This window comes from Mus musculus, chromosome 13 (assembly GCF_000001635.26).
Source record: "Mus musculus strain C57BL/6J chromosome 13, GRCm38.p6 C57BL/6J".
Classification (NCBI taxonomy): Eukaryota; Metazoa; Chordata; class Mammalia; order Rodentia; family Muridae; genus Mus; species Mus musculus.
Genome location: NC_000079.6, coordinates 21,385,500 through 21,408,692, shown reverse-complemented (window position 1 = coordinate 21,408,692; position 23,193 = coordinate 21,385,500). Strand labels below are relative to the sequence as shown.

The 23,193-nt window shown below is 42.2% G+C and overlaps 1 protein-coding gene and 1 non-coding gene across 7 annotated transcripts; both read left to right on the top strand.

Moving 5' to 3' along the window:
- The first annotated feature begins 5,937 nt into the window (after positions 1-5,937).
- Positions 5,938-21,689, top strand: Zkscan3 (zinc finger with KRAB and SCAN domains 3). 6 transcript variants are annotated; one of them, NM_023685.5, is made up of 6 exons: positions 5,938-6,021; positions 12,119-12,593; positions 13,787-13,934; positions 14,112-14,176; positions 14,608-14,731; positions 19,987-21,689. In NM_023685.5, exons 2-6 carry the CDS (start codon positions 12,177-12,179, stop codon positions 20,892-20,894), a joined length of 1,662 nt encoding a protein of 553 aa, NP_076174.3. In that variant the 5' UTR covers positions 5,938-6,021; positions 12,119-12,176; the 3' UTR covers positions 20,895-21,689. The 6 variants fall into 6 exon arrangements, with proteins under 6 accessions (NP_076174.3, NP_001139250.1, NP_001355111.1 ...); NM_001145778.2 differs by having other exon boundaries at positions 12,116-12,593; XM_006516790.4 differs by having other exon boundaries at positions 5,964-6,301.
- Mir6942 (microRNA 6942) lies at positions 12,055-12,115 on the top strand. The gene has a single exon (NR_105907.1). It is a non-coding gene; the product is annotated as a microRNA 6942 (primary transcript).
- Positions 21,690-23,193: the final 1,504 nt, after the last annotated feature.

Below are 23,193 nucleotides of genomic sequence, written 5' to 3'. Positions count from 1 at the left end.
CAAATAAGGACTTTAAATCTCCTGGAAAGCGGAGAGTCGGCAAAGCCCGCTGGACTCAACTTCCCAGGTCCCTAACAGCTGTCCCCGTCAAAGACAGGAAGTGCGTCATCGGTCCTGAGGCCAGGAGCCAAATTAAGCCTTCCTTCCCTCCCTCTTTCTAAAAGCAGCTTTTCTCGGGGAATTATGAGATAACTGAGCTTCGATGACGCAAGGCTGTCAAGCTTAGGCCCAAATCGCTACCCCACCATTGGAGGCTGAGTTTGTAGGGCGCGCTGGTAGGGGCACGAAAACAAAAACTGTGGGACTGGAAGTGACTGCTAGTTCCCAGCCTGTATTCCTCCTCAGGTCAGATCTGTTCCCAGCCTTGACTCTAAATTGACAGTGTAAAGAGAGAAGAGAGGCGGCGAAAACGTAAATTTGTTCGTCTTCGGGCATTGCTTTTGTTTTGTTTTTGCCTTCCCTCCTAGAGCCTCCTGTATTTCTCTTGTGGGTTCATACTATAGAATATGGATTCTCAACCCGTGGGCTGCAACACTTTTGGAGAGCCAACGACCTTTTCACTGGGGTACCCTATCAGATAGCCTGCATATCAGATATTTACATTATGATTCATCACAGTAGCAAAATGATGAAATATCGACAAAATAACTTTGTGGTTGGGGGAGGGGGGTCACCACAGCATGAGGAACTTTATTAAAGGGTCTCAGCATTAGGAAGAAGCTGTGGAAGAAGACAAGTATGTGAGCAAGCAATTGCAGTGTGAAATGAGTTAAAACAAAAACTTGTGATTCGGCTAGAGTAGAAAATCCTGTGTGTGCCTGGCAGGTGAGTTAGCAACTGCCTTGCTGAGAAGTAGGCTCCACCTGGACCCACACGGAAACTAAATCAACGGAAAAGCCTGCCGTTTCTGCCTTCCTTTTGTATGTCTCTAAAGCAGGTTCCTGCTCAGCTCTGCATACGGATATGTTAACTCTTTAACTAGTTTCTGACTAAAACTTGATGATACTCATTCCCCATCAAGGTTAAAGCCACAAAGGTGAGACTAAGAGTAGTACTTACGGCCGGCTTTTGCTAATTTCCTATCCCGGATCCTGAAATGGCACCCGAAAGTCCTCCGTTATGGTCCTACGACATGGACAGCAGAGAAAGAGGGCCCTGCAAACAGAAAATCCCACGGGGATGCTTGAGAGGATGTTAGGATTGCCTGATTGACCGGAAACAGTAAGCTGAACAGCCTGCTTAAGAGCTAGAATGACGCAAAGGTGTTTGTACCCATCAGGGCTGTTTTTGATTCAAAAACTGTTTTGCTCCGATTACAGTACAGTTCTTTTGTTGGGTCACCAGACAAAGCATTTTCCCTCTGGCCTGTGTGGAAATGGATCCCAGAGTTCACCAAAGCATGTGGTACTTAAAACGTTCTTGCACAAACAGAAACGTTGGGATTGGGAGAGTGCCTTCTGAGCAAGCAGCTGCAGTTGACATGTAGCTTCCTTAAGGCATTCTTGAAGTGCTTAAGGCAGATAGATCTGACATTAGCTCAGACCAATGGGCTGTGGCTAACAGGCCTTGCTCAGGGTAGCTAGGACCAAGTAAAACAGCTATTAATAAATGAGTTAAATAGTCCCAGCTCTCAATATGATTGAAAATATTAAAAGAAGTGGTAATAATAAAGCCCTATCATTATTTTAATGGTGCTTTAACAGTATTAAAAGTGCTTTAACAATACTTCAAATGTTTAAGCAAGATTGTGTTGAGATACTTGATGCATCTAAAAAACTGAGCAATTCTGACTGACTAGAAAGTAGAATGTGCAGCAAAGAGCACCAACACTTACTTTTCCTGTATCCCCCAGAGAGGAATCTAGGTAATATGATTAAATTCCCACCCAGAAATGTTATTGTAGCAGCTTTTTGGAAAACAGACTATAAGGAAGTAAGAATGGGAGCAGGGGGATCAGTAAAAAACTGCAATGAAGTCCTTAATGAAAGCAGTGTAAGCGGGGATCAAGGTAGTAACCACAGAACTAGAGAAGAGAGCAGACAACACGAGTCAGAAGCTAACGCTGATGTCTTTGTGCCCTTGAAACAGACTGTCATATAGTTAGTTCAGTCTGACCTCAAACTCACTTTTCAGCCCAAGATGGCCTTGAACTCCTGATACTCCTGCCTCTGCTTCCCAAATATGGAAATTACAAGTTTATGCTATTAGTTGATTTTTAAATTTTATTAATTATTCAAAGTCTGTTTAATACAGTCTTGTGCTAAAGGTTTGCTCTTGGACTGTATATAATAGTCATGAACACAAGTCTCTCATTCTCATACATTTTATAATACAAAATAAAATACTATTCTTGAAACCATATCTAAGAAAAATAAATCAAAATTATAAACAGAGTACCAAATGCATATTTAGTCTGGAAAAATCATGACATGTGTTACAAATTTTAAAGCCTTTCAGGCATCACAAGCAAAAATTTAAAAAGTAACAGTTTAATTATGTAAATACCTGATATACATCTACAATATTTTCACATTATTTCTTAGACCGTATGACCTTGTACTACTTATTTTTATGAATTTCTTTTTGATATCCTAGGCTGGCCTCAAACTCAATATGTAGCTCAATTTAAGATGACCCTAAATTTCTGCATTATCTCCCAAGTACTGGGATTACAAGCAATATCACCACACTCTGTGGAACTGAGGACTGCAATCAGGGCTCTGCACACATTAAGGATGAACTCTACCCGCTGAGCCACATTTTAAGCCTCTGTATTTATTGGTTAAATTTTTCTAGTAATAGGGAATGGAGAGATGACTCAAGAGCTAAGAGGGTTGCTACTCTAGCCTAAGCCCTGGGTTTGATTCTCAGCACCTACATAGCAGCTCACAGCCACCTGTAACTCCAGTTCCAGGAGATCCAGTATTCCTTTCTGGCTTTCTCCAGTGCCACACGTTCACATGGTGGATTGACGTTGATGCAGACAAAATACTCATACATGTAAAAAAATACAGTGAAAGTAAAAAAGGAGTCTAATTTCCAGTGAGCTTTGCCATTCAGGTGCTCATCATTTTTTCCTAAAGAACTGTTTTCAGTGTGATGTGTGTGTGATCTCAATACTGCATATGGAAGAGAATGAAAGCAGATCCTTATTCTGATCCTGTACAAAAGCCAACCCTAAATGAATCAGACCTTATTGGAAGATCTTTAACGCTGAAACTCTTAGAAGGAAAAGTAGGAGAAAAGCTTCAGAGGCAGGATGACTGTGAGGATGACGCCAGTCTTCCAGGAAATACATGCCAACTGCTAACAAATGCTGTCTAAAGAAATTAAGAACACTGACTGCTTTTCCAGAGGTCCTGAGTTCAAGTCTCTGCAATCACATGGTGTAATAGGATCTGATGCCCTCTTCTGGTTCGTCTGAGGACAGTGGTGGTGGTGGTGGTGGTGGTGGTGGTGGTGTGTGTGTGTGTGTGTGTGTGTGTGTAATCTTTTTTTTTTTAAAGGAGGAAAGGAAGAAATTAAAATGTGTCTGTATAGCAAAGGAAATAATTGAGGAGAAAGACAGCCTAGAATGAGAGAAAATCTTTATTAACTGGACCATATGATCCAGTTATACCACTGCTGAACATTATCCAAATGACTCCAGGTAAACATAACACAGTGATAATTACATATCAATGTTTATTACATCACTATTCACAATAGCTAAGTTCTTAGACTAAACTAGCCATCCATTCAACAGAGAAATAGGTTTAAAATGTGATAGATAGATAGATAGATAGATAGATAGAATTTTTCAGCTGTAAAGAAAAAGTTATATCAAAAGTTATAGGAGATGAATATAATTGGTGATAATCGTACTAAGCAAATGAATTCACATTCAGAAAGACAAATATTGCATGCTTTCATTTGTAGTTCCTAGATTTCATATAGATAAATAAGACCACGCGTACTTATGACACAAAAATAGAAGCAATGCTGTCTATAGTAGTGCTTTCAACCTGTGGGTCATGACCTCTTTGGGACCTCTTTCACCAAGTTCACATATCAGATATACTACATATCACATATTTATATTATGATTCATAACATCTAAGTTACAGCTATGAAGTAGCAATGAGAATAATTCTGTGGCTGGGATCACCACAACATGATGTCTCTTTGTGTGTGTGAACCACTGGGTTTAATTGTGTTTACTTGCATGACCATGAGTGGGGCTGTTTTGTTTTGTGAGGATGGCTCTCACCCTGTAATCCAGAACTCCAAGCTGGCCTGGAACTTGGAGCTGTAACTTGAAGTGGCTCTTCCTCCTCAGCTTCCCACATGCTGGGATCATAGGAATGAGCCAATTTCTCTGGCTTTCAACTATCTATCCTTAATAAATAAAGCCTTTCTGTTTCTGTTGAGGTCTCTTTTATATTTTCTTGCTACTGTAATGATTATCTTTTAAGGTGATGTTTTCTTATTTGTGTTTGTTATAAAAATGTAACTATCAATATCAATTTTGAAATTTTAGTAGCTTTGCTAAATTTGCTAATTATAAGTTGAAGATTAAATTATCTTGGCTTTTTCTATAAAGGGCATTCAGAATGGTCCTGAAAACTGTTATATGTTGCCGGGCGTGGTGGCGCATGACTTTAATCCCAGCACTCTGGAAGCAGAGGCAGGCAGATTTCTGAGTTTGAGGCCAGCCTGGTGTACAGAGTGAGTTCCAGGACATCCAGAGCTACACAGAGAAACCCTGTCTCGGAAAACAAAAACAAAAACAAAAACAAAAATACTGTTATATATTTATAATTAATAGTTTAATTTCCTCTCACTTTTATTTTCCCTTTTCATGCAGTTTCTAAACAAACATTTTCTTATGCATTTCCCTAGGGCTTCTTTATGACGATAGAGAACATATAATTTTCCTTTTTCTTGACATCACAGAGATTTCAGGAAGGCTATATAGGAGCTCATTCTTTTGCTATCTTCCCTTAGTTGTCCTTGGAAAAAACAAATTTTGAAAGTCTCTTGGTGCTAGAGTCATCTTTCCTGGATAATGTAGCTACCACCTGTGATCCAAGATGCTTTTCTTTATAAAGAATAGAGACCATCACTAAAAACCCAATTGGATACAGAACAAAGACTGACAGATCATGGTGGTCCCAACCCCAACAGATACATCCACATCATGTCTCCTGCATCTATGGCTCAGAGGACATGGAGGAAGAGGAGGCAAAAAAAAAATTGTAAGAAATCTAGGATGTCAGCTGTGAAACAGCCTCCAAGAAATGGCTGCATACACAAGACTGAAACAATTGCAGTATCAATAGACAATATCAATATCAATGGAAGGGGGTAAAATTTCACAGGGTGCCACCCCAAACCAAAGAACTACTGGCAACTATTGACTGCTGGGAAATGGAGAATTAGTCTCTCCCTAAGATGAGCCCTCTTATTAGCTGTCCAATGCAGTCTTGAAACCTTGAAATCATATGCACACAAATAACATATAAAAACAAAAACTTAGCCAGTGGAATATGTACATATATAGATACAGATATCTCTATATCTGTATAGATATAGATATATACTTGTTCATGCACATACATATATACAACATATATACATATACACAAACACACATGAATGTAGCAATAACAAAGAAAAGAGGCTATCAGCTTGAGAGTGAGAGGGTAGGAGAAAAGACTAGGGGGAGGAAGGAAAGTGATGTAATTCTACTTCAGTTAAAATTTTTTTCTTTTTAAAAGTCTTTTTACGAGGCAACCAAGAGGACGGAAAAAACTGGAGGAAGTAAAGGGAGGAGAGAAAATGTTGCATTGCTACTTCAGCTAAAAGAATTTCTTTTTAAAAGTCTTTTTACGAAGCAACCACTAAGAGGAGGGAGAAGGGGGGGATCATAGAGTGTCGCTGGTGCCTAGAGAAGCCGGAAGTGCTCTGTGCCCCGCCCCCCGGGGTCGGACTTTCGACACTTTTGTGACTGCGGGGTGCTACGAGGTGCTGCGTTCGCGGGTGGGTTTGGGTCCCGTCCTGTTACCGTCCTCCCGCAGGGGTCGGCTGCTTGTGGGGGTTGGGGGTGGGACAAAACATCTTCCTCCGCGGCCTAGTGGCGCCGAGAAGATAAACTCGGTGGCCACTTGGGCCGAGCGCCCGACAGGGCCTCGGGCGCCTCGCCTCAGGCCGGTTCCGGGTGTCTGGTCAGTCTCAGGGCGTTTGGCGATGGGATTCTCGGGTCTTGTACTTAAGCTTTGAAAATGGGAGACGTCACAGTTTTGCTTTTCCTGGAGACAAGGTCAGTTCCAAGGTCTTTATTCTGGGGTACTGGAAGAGAGCCAGAACTTTGGAATCGGGTTGCTTGGTCGAATCTGGCCTCAGCTCCTTTGTGACTTCTCCCCCCAGTCCCTTAACCTTTCTGTGTTTTGCTATTTTAGGGGATAATGATGTCGCCTAACTTACTGGATTGTTGTGAGGAATAAATGGCTTCATTTGTGCAAAGGTGCTTAAAATAGTACCAGGCACGGGGTAATCTGCACAGTGTAAAGATAGCTGTTATTATTCCTGTTGCTTTTCCTAACTAGGACAGCACTTTCTCTTCATCGATCAGCCTTGGTACTGGCTGTTGTCTTTTGAATGTTAGTACTATTTATCAGTTCTCTTTATAATGAATGATTTCTGTATTTTAGGAGGGAAAATAGAACATTCTGGAAAAGAGCCTATCCCACAGCAAAGAGTAAAAGTGGTTTGTGTAGTGTCTTGTAATGGTCAGGCTCACAGAGGTTTAAAATCCTGGGGATGCCTTTTTTTTTTTTTTTTTTTTTTTTTGGTGGGAGGAGGAGCTTGAGAAACAGGAGGAGCGTCTAACCGCGAAGGATTAGGACCCTGTTGTAAGCAGACATTGCTGCCGACCTGCCAGCTTTCTGACCCTCAGCGAGATTCCTCTCCAGTGTGAGAACCACACGGACGGCTGATAGTTAGAAGTGATGATAGGTAGATTGGCGATAGATTAGAGATAAGTCGATCTGATCCTGAGTTCCCACTAACACCCTTTGTTCTTTTTGCAGGTTTTTAAAGCTAATATTGACCATACACAGTTTGCCATGGTCATTGAGTTGATGCCTCTTGTGGTCTTTGAAAGTCCTTTCATCTTCCTTCTTTTTCTTAAGGAATTGGATCTTTAACCTCCTGAGGGTATACAGGGATCCCTGAAGCATTCTTTTCTCTATTTGTAACTTAACAAAAAACAAAAACAAAAACAAAACCCTTGTCTTTGGTTTACTTATTTGGCAAACGCCTGTGTTGGTAAACAGTCTTCTGATCCTGTACCTTTGTACTCTGCCCAGCTGGTGAGACTCCAGATAGGCAAGCTGACAAAACGTGAGTGTGTGAAGCCGTTATTAAGAATGTATCAGTGTTCATTTTTCTAGCCTCAGCTCTACTCTTCTTCCTTGATCCCAACAAAATGCTTTGGCCTGTACTCAGGAAAGAAAGAAGATAAGGTTTTGTTTACTATTTAAAATGACATTAGTAAAGATTTGAATGTGAATCAGAGAGAAACTCCATCTCACCTGCAGTAGTAGGCCCACCATTCAGCCATAAATCTTATAGTCCTCTTCAGTCATGCTTTTCCTGCCTTTCCCCCATCCGTCCTTACCAGCCTCCCTTTTCCTTCCTTTTCCTGCTCTCCTTCCCCTGTCTTTCTTTCATTCTTTTTACAGCTAACTAGAGGCCAAGACAACAGATCCCTTCATCTGCAGGTACAGCAATGTGCTATAAAGTAGGAGCTTTAATTTAGACATACTATCATGAACAGAATTGATAGTAATTCCTTAATATTGCATTCATGCTTTCCTGATTGACCCAAAAGTATCTTTTTACAGTTAGAGCATACTATATTTAAACTACATAGTACGTATAGAATTGCTGTCCCTTGTAATCTATGATAGTCCACCTTCCTTTTGCTTCCTCTTTAAAAATAACATTTATTTGTGGAAGAACTTGGGTTTTCAATATTCTCACATCAGTTGCTTTATTCTACTGATACTTTGAGGGGGGGGGAGAGGATCTTCTCTTTAGCTTCTTAGTTCTCAAACTTGGCTGCACTTTGGATCACACACTAAGTTCTCAGGTACTGAGGCCTGTGACCCACCCCCAGAGGCTAGTTCAATTCTCCTTGACTGTCCAACTATTAGGAGGCTTTCGAAGCTTCCCAGTGGTTCTCTTGCATACTATAACTTTAATCTTTTAATTTGTTCTTGTGTTTTTTCCTGTACATGAGTTCATGGATATAGAGGCTTGATTAAATTTAGGTTTACTTATTTGACTAAAATTATATTATTTCAGCTCTCTTGTGGCAGCTAATTAGGAAGTATTTCTGGATTCTTCGTAAGAGTTCACCCAGGTGTGATGGTTCACAGCAGGACTCTCCACTCTTGGGAGCTGAGGCAGGAAGATTGCCGAGAGGAAAAAGAAAAAACAATGAATGAGTTGAGGTTCCTGAACTTCTGTCAGCCGTGTTATCTCATAAATCATAGGAAATTGGAGTGAGAAATAGAAATTCAAGTGGGCACAGACTTGGAACTGTCTTTTCCCTTAGTAATTCTAGCTTACCTGTTCCCATCTCATTTCACTGAGTAAAGAGGGATGACCTGCCGTCTCAGTGTACCCACAGAACTTTGCAGTCAGTCCTAGTTTAAAATCTAGTTTGAATCCTGATTCAAAGGAATCAGCTCTTCTGTCCCTTTTAGGTTGCCTAGGTCTCACAGCTTCTGGGAAGCTGTGAATAACTGAGGCATTGACTACTTAAGATGTGACATTTCCAAGGTCATACATCTGATAGAGATAGGGAAAGAGCATTTGTATGTAAATGTTGTCTTATTGCGGTGGCTATGTTCTGCCTTGGGTGGGATTCTCAGCCAGCCTTCTCTGTCATGGACTATGCCAACTTTGGCTGCCTTGTGAGGCACATTGGGCAGCTACTGAATGCCCATTTAACACTTAGAGCTTTTAAGGTTACACAGTGAAGGAAAGGGAGGGTGCTTCCTTTACTCGTTCTGTATGGGTCAGAGAACTGCAGTACATCTGCCCATCCATCTGCTGTCGGTTGTCCAACCATGGAAATAAGCTTGCCTGCCTGTGTACTCTGGAGGCAGGCTTTGTCCTTACCTTCTTACCAGGTAACTCCCTTCTCTGGTTTAAGTTTTCTATAAGCTTATAACACCAAGATGTATCAGCCTGTTTTCCAGTTTTGAAGTTTACATTTGTGTGAGTTGTATGTTTGTGTTCCAATGTTTGTACATGTGTCTATACTGGTACATGCACACATGTGTGAACATGGAAGCCAGAGATCTGTACTAAATGTCTTCTATTGCTTTCCACCTTTATTCTTATTTAATTATCTATGTTTGAGACAGGGTCTCTCACTCTACTTGGAGCTCACCAGTTGGGTAAGAGTTGGCCAGCAACGCTAGGGCTCCTCTCATGTCCACATCCCTCTACAGTGCTGGAATGGCAGGTGCTTGCCGCCCTGTGGTGCTATACATGGTTGCTGAGGATCTGAACTCAGGTCCTCAAGCGTGTGTCGCAGGTACTTTAGTGACTAAGCTGTATTCCTAGCCCCTATATTTGGACTCTCCCAATAGTGGATTTTAGTTCCCAAGGTGACATTTAGCAACTCTGGAGGTGCTATTGTCATCTAGTGGGCACAGACCAGGAGTGCTGCTAACCATTCTAATAGCTATCAGGTAGTCCTGTCTTTTTTATACCATAGAGGTAACCTCACTTAAAATGTCTGAACTTGAGAAAAATGGCCTTGAAATGAATTTTAGAAAAAAAAAAAAGGCATTTGTGTTTATTTAGTCTTTTCTCTAACACAGTAATTATTCTGTTTCTGCTATATATTAATATCTGAGAAATAGAAAAACAAGGTGAGGACATTTGTTTTCAAGAAACTCACAATCCAGTGGGCTAGACAATCTATTTAGAAAGATAGTTTTAGTATATACCATGAATTGCCCTAGATTTCACTATGTAGACTAGGCTGGCATTAAACATGCAGCTCTCCTCCTGTCTCTGTCTGATGAGTGCTGGGGATTACAAGTATCCTCCATCAAGCCTGGCTGACAGGTTTTATTTGGCATTCCCAAAGTTCTAGCAGGGGGTTGTAGAAACTAGTACTAGCTTGAATGAAAACATACATGCCCTGGTTAGGAATTTTAGATCACTGCCTGTTCGAAGCTTGGGAGAATAGGGTAGGAAAGCATGTATTTGTGTTGAGTAGGCTGGAAATGATAATGCTAAATAGCTGTGAGGCTAGAGACACAGCAGATCTGAGAGACATTCTAGGGTAGAGCAGATTGGAGTAGATGATTTATGTTGAAACTGAGAAGAGGCAGTTACATGATTATGAGGATGCCTATGGGTAGAGCTGCAACATGTAGAGAATGCTGCAATGGGAAAGTGGGAGAAAGCAAGAGAATTAGCCTTGTTTGAAGCATGTTGACTTAGGTTTGTTTGTAAAATTTCCACTTAGAACTATCTGGGCAGCAACTCAAGATAGGGATCAAGAGTCTTTAAGAAATAGGAGCTAAATAAAATCTTGCAAGAGACTCAAGAATATGGGGCAGGGGGGTCAAGAACAGAATGCCAAAGCCCATTCTTACTTAAAAGGAGAAAGGCCGTAAACTGTTTTATGTACTTTATGTACTTTATTAGTTGGCAGTAATATCTACTCATCACATGCTAACCACTATTCCCAGTGCTCACATTTCTATCTGTTGTCCCTAACCTGTTAACATATGAGGAAATCAAGGCACAGAGATGAGTGATTTACCAAAGTCACCCATTTGGCTTGAGCCAAACCAGAATTGAGATCAGGAATCTTAGCTTTGGGGTCTACATACCTAATCAGACTGAAGGAGGGCATTAAAGAGACAATAAAGAGGCAACAGAAGAAAAAAGGTCCCATAACCCAGGGACAAGAGAGTTTCTAGACACAAACAGTAACTTCAGCCTGATTACCTGAGCAGCTGTGGAACACAGGAACTGAAAGAAGCTTTTTTGGGTACAAAGGCGTTATGATCTATATCTATGTTGAGACCTTGGCAGAAAGAAAACGAGAGTTGGAGTCAGGGGGCCTTTGGTCCTGAAGGATAGCAGACTGGCTAGGTGGGATCTTGCCCTCATGGAGCTTTTCCTATTTTCTAGATGTAAAACACAAGATTTCTCTTTATGATGCTAGCTTGACAATTACACAAGCTTAAATCTACATTCACCTCATTGTTAACCTTACACTAGTACACAATCTTTTCTTAAGCAAACCACATTTTTCATATACTTTTGGTCTCTCCCTATGGATTTGAATAAGAGCAGTGAACACTAGTCATGGCACAGCCTGAATGCTATCCTGTTTAAAATTTCTTCTGCTAAATTACTCCATTGTTTTTTAATTCACTCTCAAGTTCTCTTAGCAAGGACAGAATGCAGCTAGATACTCTGCCAGGATGTAACAAACAGATTTTACCAGCTAGGCCTCCTCTGCTCAGGCATTCTAGAATTCCAAACTCCCACCAGAATGGCCTAGTAAGCTTTACTTATATACATAGGGTCTTACCCTACAGCTGCAAACTGTTCTCTCCACAAACCAGTCCACAGTTGTAAGAAACACATGGTCAAGTTTATCACAGCAATGGCCTCTGCTCTGCACTAGTTACATTACTTTCTTGTTGCAATGACAAAATACCAACAGAAGCAAACAAAGTTTATTTTGGTTGACAGTTAGAGGGTACAATCCATCATGGGAGCAGCTACTCACATTCTGTCCAGTGAGGAAACAGAGAGGTACGCTGGTTCCCCATTTGCTATCACCTTGACTGCGCCCCGAGCCCATGGAATCATGCCACCCACAGTCATTAGGGTCTTCTGACTTACATTCAGTCTCTCCAGAACACCCTCACAGACATTTATGATTCTAAGTCCCACAAGATGACACAGAGACATTTGAACGTGGGGATCTCCTCAGCTGCTCTTTGGCAGTTTCCTTGGAGTCCTGGGCCTAGGAGGAGGGGAACATTTGCAACTATAGTGGCTTATGGTTCTCTCCACCTCTCAGTAGTCTTTTACAGAAATACAACTCACAGCTACAGTGAAACGGGAGAACTGCTTGGTTCGGGATGGCTAGAGAATCAAGGGAAAGCACAACCTTGGACTCACACTCTGCAGAGGACCAGATGGAGCTACTGGTCATAAAGGTGGAACAAGAAGAGGCCTCCCCCTTGGCAGAGGAGACCAGTTGGCTGGGCAGTCCTGGGCCTGACCGCTCCCGCCAGCGCTTCCGTGCTTTCCGCTACCCAGAGGCAGCCGGGCCCCGGCAGGCGCTGAGCCGGCTCCGCGAGCTCTGCAGACAGTGGCTGCGGCCAGACATGCACAGCAAGGAGCAGATCCTGGAGCTGCTGGTGCTGGAGCAGTTCCTGACCATCCTGCCAGGGGAGCTGCAGGCCTGGGTGCGCGAGCAGCACCCCGACAGCGGGGAGGAGGTGGTGGCGCTGCTGGAGTACTTGGACAGGCAGCTGGATGACACACCTCCACAGGTAGAAGGAACAGGTTTAGTTAGACCCGTGTCCTGTGCCTTTCAGAAACCAAGCAAGATCCAAGGAAGGCATTGCTTAGAGCCCGCAAAGTCTGTCTATGCTGGAAACCTGAGGCAACCAGCGAACTGACCTGGGCCCCTCAGGATAATTAATCGCATAAAGGAAAAGAAAAGGATTGTGGAAGAACTCATTCCTAGTGAGGCTGGGGTAGAATGTGTCGAGCAGAGTGGTGAAAGGTTACATATGTACTTCTTGTTGTGTGTGGAGTAAGACAGGAGGACAGGTTTGAGCAGTGGAATTGGCACAAACGGCTTTGTAGGTGTTTTATTGGCTTGTCACATGAAACAACATCTACAGTGGCTTGCTGGCAGTGATATGGTGCGTATGCCATGTCCCTTGGTAGTTCTGGTTGACAGTGGGGGGAATTCTATGGTTTTCTTAGAAGCTAGAATCTAAAAAGGTTATTTTGGGGCTTGCGGTTTTATTTTTTTACTATCCAGATTTATGGGTTCCTTGTTTAAACCTCTGGTAGAAAAGAGGCCAGGTTTAACTTCCACCTCTGGCCTGTTTTAGCAGACAATTTCCTTTTTCATTCCCTAGTGTTTTTGTATTGGAGAACTCATGGCCTTCTAACCAAAGACCAAGGCCAAGGTTCTGCACTTGGGAGTTATTTCCTGACTTTTGTAACAGTGAGAAGTTGCCAGAATTCTCTGAACTTTATCCTGTATAAAAGATGTGGAAAGGCTGAGCAGCAGAAGAGAAAGGCTTGGAAACTGACTTAGTGATCTAGAAGCAAACCTGCGTCTGGCAGGACAGGCCATGCCTTAATGGGTGGTTTCATGTAGCTTACTGGTTTCACTCACTCTTTAGACTAAACTAGAAATACCATCCTCAGTTTTCTGATAAGAAATTTGCAGGTGACGGGTTTATATCACCATTTTCCTAAAGTGGTTCATAAATCTGTATGTGTATAATAAGCATTGAATGAGCTGTGGAAATACTTGCCTAACTTTCCATTTTAGCTTTGCCATTTAGTAGCATGATTTTGGATAAGTTGTACCCTTATGAAGGAATTGTTTCTATTAAATGAGTACATATTTGTAGAATTTGGATACAATGCCAAGCTGATAGGAAATGTCTTTGGAAATGTCTAATAAGTAGATAGAAAATAAAACTGAATGACTGACTTCCAGGTTCCAGATGATGACGATGGGCAGGAACTCCTTTGCTCCAAGGCAGTGCTGTTGACATCAGCTCAGGGCTCAGAAAGTAGCCAGATGGAGCCCGTGGAGCCTCTGCTGAAGCAGGAGTCTTTGGGATCCCTGCCCTCAGAAGTCAGAGGTTAGTATTACTAGGCTTTATGGGTATTTTGGTTTTGGGTTTCCCCCCTCCCTTCTTAAAACATTTTATAAACTTGTATTTGCATAAATTTATTAGTCAAGTTTTTAAACCTGGGTTTTACAATGCAAGAAGGCTGATGCTAGAGTGAGTCTCACCCAGAGCTTCTTTTTGTCGTAGTCACTCATGTGGGGCACTGTGGAGAAGATGGAGTGACAGCTACTAGGCTCACATCGGAATTACAGGTGAATCGGAGCTGTTTTCCCTCCTCAGCATTCTTTACTAGTAGTGTGCTTCTCCACACTCATCTCCATCCCTAGCCTCAATTCTCCACCCAGTTCCTAGTTGGGATGTGAATTTCCTTGTCCATTTCAAGGTTTGTTTACTGTTTAACTTTGAATAGCATTTTTAAAAATTTATTTAATCTTATTTTATGTGCATTGGTATGAGGGTGTCAGATCCCTTGGAACTGCAGCTACAGACAGTTGTGAACTGGCATGTGGGTACTGGAAATTGAACCCAGGTCCTCTGAAAGAATAGATAGTGCCCTTAACCACTGAGCCCCTCACACAACATTCTTGAGGTCTCACCATTTGGGGGTGGGATAGAAAGGTTGTGAGCTTGCAACCCAGATACTTACCTATTCCATCTCTTTGGTGGAATTTTACTCTTTTAGGGGTTGCTGAAAATGGAAGATGTAGCCCCAGTCCTTTCCCCCAGATGGACAGAGCAGGATTCATCTCAGATGAACCTCTACAAAGATGGAATGCAGGAGCACTCTGGCAGCCTGGTTTCCCTGGGTAAGACTGATGAGTACTAATTTCTAATCAGGCTTCTTGCTATCTTTTACATAGTAGAACCTACTTCCCCATGAGGCTGTTGGAAGCTGTTGGGTTCATTATGTTTGAAACACTGTTATTGACAGCTCCTTCCTGCTTATAACTGGTTCTTTATCCTTTGTCTTAGTTAGGGTTTCTATTGCTATGACAAAACACTATAACCAAAAGCAACTTGGAGAAGAAAGGATTTATTTCAACTTACAGTTCCACACCATAGTCTACCATCAAAGGAAGTCAAGACAGGAACTCAAAGCAGGAGCCTGGAGGTAGAAACAAAAACTACAGAAGAGTACTGCTTACTGGCTTGCTCCTCATGGCCTAATCAGTCTGTTTTCTTGTGTACTTCAGGGACACTTGCTCAGGACTGGCACTGCCACAATGAGCTAGGTCTTCCCACATTGACAGTTAATCGAGGAAATGTCCCCACAAACTTGCCTACAGGCCAGTCTAATAGAGGAATCTTCTCAATTAAGATTCCTTCTTCCCAGGTAAGTCTAGGTTTTTGTCAAGTTGACAAGAACCAGTAGCATACACAGTGTTGCAGTGACAGCGAATGGGATAAAGCATAGAATCCCCTGTACTGTTCTGGCTGAGAGGAGATGCTCAGGGAATACTGAGTGCTGAAGGTGCACATCTCACAGGGACAGCACTCTTGCTGAGCATGCATGAAATCATGGCTTCAATGAACTGCAAAAAAAAAAGATCTTTTCCTTTCCCTTCCTGTTCCTATCCATGACTAGTAAAAAGACTGAGGAGCCTCTCCACAAGACATGGGTTATGGAATCAGGGTTAGAAGCAACATTAGACACCAGCCATAGGCCCTAACACTAAAGCAAGGACACAAAAGGTTACAAGATTTGTCAAATGTCACATGCTTGGTAGCATGGTAGGGCCTTCAGTTTTTCTCAGAGAATTGATGATCTCTTCTGGTGTGCCTGCCACTGCCAAGTCACAGTTTACCAGAACTACTTTTGTCTTTGTCCCAGTTGAGTTTCTATTCCTGCGACAAAACACCATGACCAAAAAGCACGTTAGGAGGGAAGGGTCGAATCAGCTTACATATCTACATTGCTGTTCATCACTGGAGGAAGTCAGGACAGGAACTCAAATAGAGCAAGACCCTGGAGGCAGGAACTGGCACAGAAGCCATGGAGGGTGGGCGTCAGGGGATCCTGCTTACTGACTTGCTTTCCATGGCTTACTCAGCCTGCTTTCTTATAGAACTCAGCCTGCCAGCCCAGGGATGGCACCACCCACAATGGGCTGGGCAGTCCCCCAACAATCACAAATTGGGAAAATGCCTTATAGCTGGATCTCATGGAGGCATTTCCTCAACTTAGGCTTCTTCCTCTCTGATGACACACAAACATATCACTATTAAGCTACAACCCTTCCTTTCTTATTCATTCCCAAGATATAACATTAAAATCTTTGTCTTGGTTAGGGTTTTACTGCTTTGAACAGACACCATGACCAAAGCAACTCTAATAAGGACAACATTAATTGGGGCTGGCTTACAGCTTCAGAGGTTCAGTCCATTAACATCAAGGTGGGAGCATGGCAGCATCCAGTCATGGTGCAGGAAAAGCTGAGAGTTTTACCTTGTCATCTGAAGGCTGCTAGGAGAAGACTGGCTCCCACAAGGTTAGAAGGAGATCTCAAAGCTCACACCCACAGTGACATACTTTCTCCCAAAAGGCCACATCTACTCCAACAAGGCCACACCTCCAAATAGTGCCATTCCTGGACAAACCATATCTAAACCTCCACACTCATGAATAACTTTAAAAATTGCAGTCTTTACATATTCAAACACATTAAATTAAAAGTCCAGGGGACTAGAGAGATAGATGGCTCAGCAGTTAAGACCACTGACAGCTTTTCCAGAGGTCCTGAGTTCAATTCCCAGCAACCACATGGTGCCTCACAACCATCTATAATGGGATCTGATGCCCTTTTCTGGAATGAAGCTGTACATGCAGGTAGACCACTCATATACATAAATAAATCTTTAAAAAATAAAATTAAGCCGGGCGTGGTGGCGCACGCCTTTAATCCCAGCACTTGGGAGGCAGAGGCAGGCGGATTTCTGAGTTTGAGGCCAGCTTGGTCTACAAAGTGAGTGCCAGGACAGCCAGAGCTACACACAGAGAAACCCTGTCTCGAAAAACCAAAAATAAAAAATAAAAAATAAAATTAAAAGTCCAAAGTCTTAGATGTGAGCACCAATAAAAAATCAAAATTAAATGAAATTCCTCCAAGCGGGAAGACAGGGGACAGAAACCATTTGCACCAGGCAAAACCAAACCAGCAGTATAAATAACTCAACATCCAATTATCTGGGATTTACTCAGTCTTCTGGGATCCTCCAGAAGGGCTTGAATCAGTTCTGTGGTTCTACCCTTTGCATCACTCACAACTTATCTTCTAGGCTCTAGCTGGCTCCATTCTACTGCTGCTGCTTTCTTGGTGATCATTCCATGGTACTGACATCTCCAAAATGTTCTTCTGTTGCAACTAGGCTGCACCTTCTCAAATAGCCTCTCATAGACTCTCTTCATGGTGCCAAGCTTCAAATTCTTTGCATGATCCCCTGGACCTTCAATTGCTACCAAGGCTGCACCTTCACCAATGGCCTGTCCTGGCCTCTCACAGTGCCGAGCCTCAGCTGTTCTCCATGACCCCTTCATGCCTTCAAAACCAGTACCACCTGGGTGACCCTTACACATTACCAAGTCCCGCTGCTAGCAATAAATACAACCTTAACCACCTCTGGAACATACCTTCTAAGTGCTGATTCTTAGAAAACACTTCCCAGAAGATGTCACCTCAGTGATGCTGGTCTCTTCTTAACCACTGCTAATTTCTCAGCTTCAGCTAACCAGCATCAATTGTCCCAGGAAAGCAAAGGTTTCACTTCAGTCGTGCTGGTCTCCTTTTAATTGTGGCTGACTCTTAAACCCCATCTGACCAGAATGGCAGAATCTTAATTCAAAATAACAAAATGGCCTATCACACTGAGCTCTCAACACTCAGTGGCTTTTCTAACTCAAAATTCTTCCACAATCCTCCCAAAAACATGGTCAGGTCTGTCAGAGCAATACCCCAAATCCTACTACCAATTTGCCTTATTTTCTTTCTATTGCTGCAATAAAACGCCATGACCAAAAAGCAAGTTGGGGAGGAAAGGGTTTACTCATCTTACAGTTCCACATTGCTGTTCATCACTGAAGGAAGTCAGGACAGGAACTCAAACAGCATAAGATCCTGGAGGCAAGAGCTGATACAGAAGCCATGGACAAAAGTAGCTTACTCAGGCTTGCTTCCCCTGGCTTGCTCAGCTGGCTCAGCCTACGTTCTTATAGAACCCAGGACTGACAGTCCAGGGATAGAACCACCCACAGTGGGCTGGGCCCTCCCCAATTGATCACTAATTGAGAAAATGTCATATAGCTGGATCTCCTAGAGTCATTTCCTTAACTGAGGCTGTTTCCTCTCATGACTTTAGCTGTGTCAAGTTGCCACAAAACCAACCAATACAATCTTTATCACAAACAGATGTGAACACTGCAGAATTCCTTTCAGAATTGCCCTGTTTTCTGTTGCTTCCTGTGTTCGGTCTTTCTTACATCTGTTCTAGTTTCTTTTCTGTTGCTGTAATAAATACTATATGACCCAAATGCTATGACTGCTTGAGGGAGTAAAGGGTTTATTTTTATCCCATAGTCTTTGATTGAAGGAAGTCCTTGCATGAACTCATACAGGAACCTGAGGGCACAGACTGAAGCAGAGGCCACTGAGAAATGCTAACTGGCCTGCTCCACTGTGGGGTGGGGTGCTTTCAGACCCTTATCCTAGCTCCCTGGAAGCCAGTATTCTGCTAGCAGCCTTCAGATGAACATGTAGAACTCTCAGCTCCTCCTACACCATGCCTGCCTGAATGCTGCCATGTTCCTGACTTGATAATGGACTGAACCTCTGAACCTGTAAGACAGCCCCAATTAAATGTTGTCCTTATAGGAGCTGCCTTGGTCCTTCGTGCCTCAGTAGCTCTTCTGCCTTGGTGTCTGTTCACAGCAGTAAAACCCTAAGACACTACCTGACTTTCTTCTACAATCAGGACTACCTGACCAGGGATGGCACCACTGATAATATGCTGGGTCCTCCCACATCAGTGATTAAACAAGAAAATGCCCCCCACAGACTTGCCACAGACCTACCAAATGGAAGAGATTCCTCAGTTGAGATACCCTTATAGTTTGTGTCAAATTGACAAAAAGTCACTAGCATAATTTAGTTGACTCTTGTCAAATACATCCATTATTAAACCATAACCTTTCCTTTCTTGTTTATACCCAAGGCCTTATGTTAATACTCCAACCTAAAACAGCATAATTTTATAAACGTCAAAGTCTTTTAAAAAAAAAACTCAACATTTTAAAATTTAGAATCTCTTTAACTTTTGGTTCCTGTGCAGTTAAGACCAAGTCAAGGGCTAGAGAGATGGTTCAGAAGTCAAGCACACTGGCTCTTCTTATAAAGGTCCTGACTTCAATTCCCAGCAACCAAACGGTGGCTTATAACCATCTGTAATGAGGTCTGGTGTTCTCTTCTTCCCGGCAGGCATATGTGCAGGCAGAACACTGTACACATAATTAATAAATAAATCTTTAAAAAAAAAAAAAAGAACAAGTCAAAAGATTTACTCCAAAAGGAAAGCACTGGGGCATAAAACCAATCACATTTAAGCAAAGCCAAAATCCAGCAGTATAGCTTCAAATCTTGTAATTCAGTATTCAAGATCTATGACTCGCTAATGACATTCTGGCCTCTGAAGGGCTTAGCTCTTTTTCTTTCCAGAAGAGAAAGTGAAGTATTTAATCTTAGGTACATGTCTTTGCTGCCTTCCTATTATTACACCTTCAGGGTTCCCCTACAACCTCACTGTGTATCCACAGGAATCCTTAGTTCTCACCAACCACTTTCTCTCCACTCCCATTATTCCTGGTTATGTCCTTCTTTCAACAACCCCATTTCTGCCTTCATGCCTCAGTAGCTCTTCTGTTATCCTCCTTTTTGTTCCATCCTGATTTCTACACTTAAATGCTTAATAACCTTGCTGAACACATAGACCTTTATGATTATTGTCTCTATGCTATTCATCACAGTGTTCCTATGCAAAGCATAATTAACAATTATTGGCATTTGTGTTTCAGATCAGGACATGCAGACTAAGGTTAGGGACTTGCCTCGAGCTGAAGAATACAGGGACCAAAAGCCTGAGCAGACAGTGTGCTTCCTGGGTGAAGACACTGTCCCGATTCCTACAGGTGCAGAAGCCAGTGAGCAGGAAGGCAAGTTACAGGCAGCACAGAAGAGTGCCACAGGAACCAGGCGGTTCTATTGCCGTGAATGTGGGAAGAGCTTTGCTCAGAGTTCAGGCCTAAGTAAACACAAAAGAATCCACACTGGATTGAAACCCTATGAATGTGAGGAGTGTGGCAAAGCCTTCATTGGAAGCTCAGCTCTCATTATTCATCAGAGAGTTCACACTGGTGAGAAGCCATATGAGTGTGAAGAATGTGGTAAGGCCTTCAGTCACAGCTCAGATCTCATCAAACACCAGAGAACCCACACTGGGGAAAAGCCCTACGAGTGTGATGACTGTGGGAAAACCTTCACTCAGAGCTGCAGCCTCCTTGAACATCACAGAATTCACACTGGGGAGAAGCCATACCAGTGCAACATGTGTCCCAAAGCCTTTAGGCGTAGCTCACATCTTCTGAGACATCAGAGGACCCATACTGGGGATAAAGATTTTTTTGTTCCAGAACCTTACTGGGAAAGTCAGAGTAGGGTGGAAAGCCATTGGGAAAATATTGAAACTCCTGTGTCTTATCAATGTAATGATTGTGAGAGAAGTTTCAGTAGGATTACAAGCCTTATTGAACACCAAAAAGTACACACTGGTGAGAAGCCCTTTGAGTGCCAAACCTGTGGAAAAGGCTTCACCCGACCTTCATACCTTATTCAACATCAGAGAAGACACACGGGGAAGAAAACTTCTGTCACAGTGACCCCTGCTGTACATTCCGAAGTTGGTGTTCAACTGTCATTGAACTGAAGCCACTCTGTAGTTCTTAATGACTGCAGAAGTCATAGGCTGGGGCTCTATTTGATAATGTACATTCTCAGATATTAGGAATCTGGCTAAGACTTATCTTCTACATTCTAGAAGGTGACTAGGAAAAAAAAATTAATTTCATAGAAGAGTTGTCTACAAGAGTCCTCACCCATTGGAACTAAATGGGCTTCCTGACTGTCAAATTGCCTTCCCTTGTCCTGCACTTCATATCTCTTGAGGGAATGGTTATGCTTTGGGGGTGTTGCTCTGATCCTTCATTAGGCTATTGGGCCCTTCACATGTGGTCAGACTTGGAACTCTTATGTCCTGCTTTGTGCCTTGTATACAGGTGCTAATAGACATTTATTAAATATACTGGTGAGATTTCCTACATAGCTCTAAAAACCCATTATCTGGAAATTCTCACCAAAACCATTTGTATATCTTTTTAAAAAAAATGATGTTTTAGATTGAATCAATGTAGAACTGCTTTGTTTTTGTTTTTTGCCAAGTACCCCAACTTGGCAGGGCAGAGGTGAAGGTGAGGTTACTGTGCTAAAATCCTTTAATCCTTTACCTAATTTAGGAATTCTGTGAGAGTGCCTTAAACAGCTTTCTTAGCATTAAATCATTGTGAATGTGCCACCCATGGAATTCCACTAATATTTTTTTTCTTGTTAATTTTGTTACTCTTGAGAGAACAAAAAAAAAAAAAAAAGAAAGAAAAAAAAACCTTTCCTACTCATGTAGTGTGAAAATGAGTTTCAGAATAAAGTGATCAATGTCTAAGGCTCAGCCTGTTGGTTCTTACTTGGGTGGTTATCTTGGGTCTAACCAAGAGCTCCTGCATCTCATAACCACTGCGCTAAGACAGTCCATATGATACAGCAGAGTTACTAAAGGATCTGGTACGTGTGGGACAAGAGTTGGCCGGAGCTTCACTACTGAGTAAGTAAGCAGCAGTTGGTCTCTTGATGTGCTGTGTTCCACACTGCTTAGTATAGGGAGGGGGGTTTCATAAGTTACACTCCATAAGCAGTGACATTGCTAGCTCGCTGTGTCCTTGTATGACAAGATTCCTAAGGAAGAACGATCTATCAGCAGATGTTTGCCTATCTCCTACCATACTGCTAGGGAATTAACTATATAAACACTCTGGCTTGGCTCTCAGTCTTTTATCGAAGAGTATTTTAGTAGTCTCACTTCGTTGCGGCACTTGAGAAGCAGAGGCAGGCAGATTTCTGAGTTTGAGGTTCACCTGATCTACAGAGCAAGTTCCAGGAGATTCATAGATACAGAGAAACCCTGTCTGAAAACAAACAAAAACAAAAGGAAAAACATTTCAGTGGAGTGCTGGTGAGATGGCTCACAAGTTAAAAGTGCTTGTTCTTGGAGATAAACCATGTTCAATTCTCAGTACCCACACAGTGCCCTGAAACCATCAGTAACCCAGTTCCAGGGGATCCAACACCTTCCGACCCCAGAGGGCACCACACACACTTGGTGCACAGACATGCATAGGAGCAAAACAAACAGTTAAAAATACATCTAAGCATCTTTTAAAAGAGAGTTTTAAGAACATTGCATTTAATGTTCTACTTTTCTCAAAGGTTCACCTATAACACATACTGATAATAAGCTGCACAAAGCTTATTCCCCACTAAGTCCACACTTTGGCAAGCCAATGAATTCACACAAAAAAATATTTAAAATTAAAATTGCTTGCTTTTGAATCCAGAATGTTGACTGAATCACCTGAAACCAATGCCATTACACGTGGTAATTACTTTATGTTCACTTCCAGTAACTCCCCTTAGACACTCTGCAGATCATCTTTTTTTTTTTAATGTAGGACTTTTTTTTTAAGATTGCTTTATTTTATGTATGTGAGTATGCTTTATTTTATGTATGTGAGTACACTGTTGTCCTCAGACTCACCAGAAGAAGACATCAGGTCCTATTACAGATGGTTGTGAGCCACCATGTGGTTGCTGAGAATTGAACTCAGGACCTATGGAAGAGCAGTCAGTGCTCTTAATCACTGAGCCATCTCTCCAGCCCATCTTTTTTCTTTTTCTTAACTGGACATTTCAGTTTTGTCAGTTGAAGTCAGTAATGTGAAAGTATTTATTACATATATTTCAAATGGAGTTGCTTCTACAGAGATCTCAGGGATGCCTGCTTGCTTTCTTGCAAACTTCCATTAGCCTATCACTTGTTAGAAATACTACCATTACTGTATCCATTCAAATTTCTCGACTGATTTCTGGTGTCAGCAGTTTTCCATGGTTATAATAGC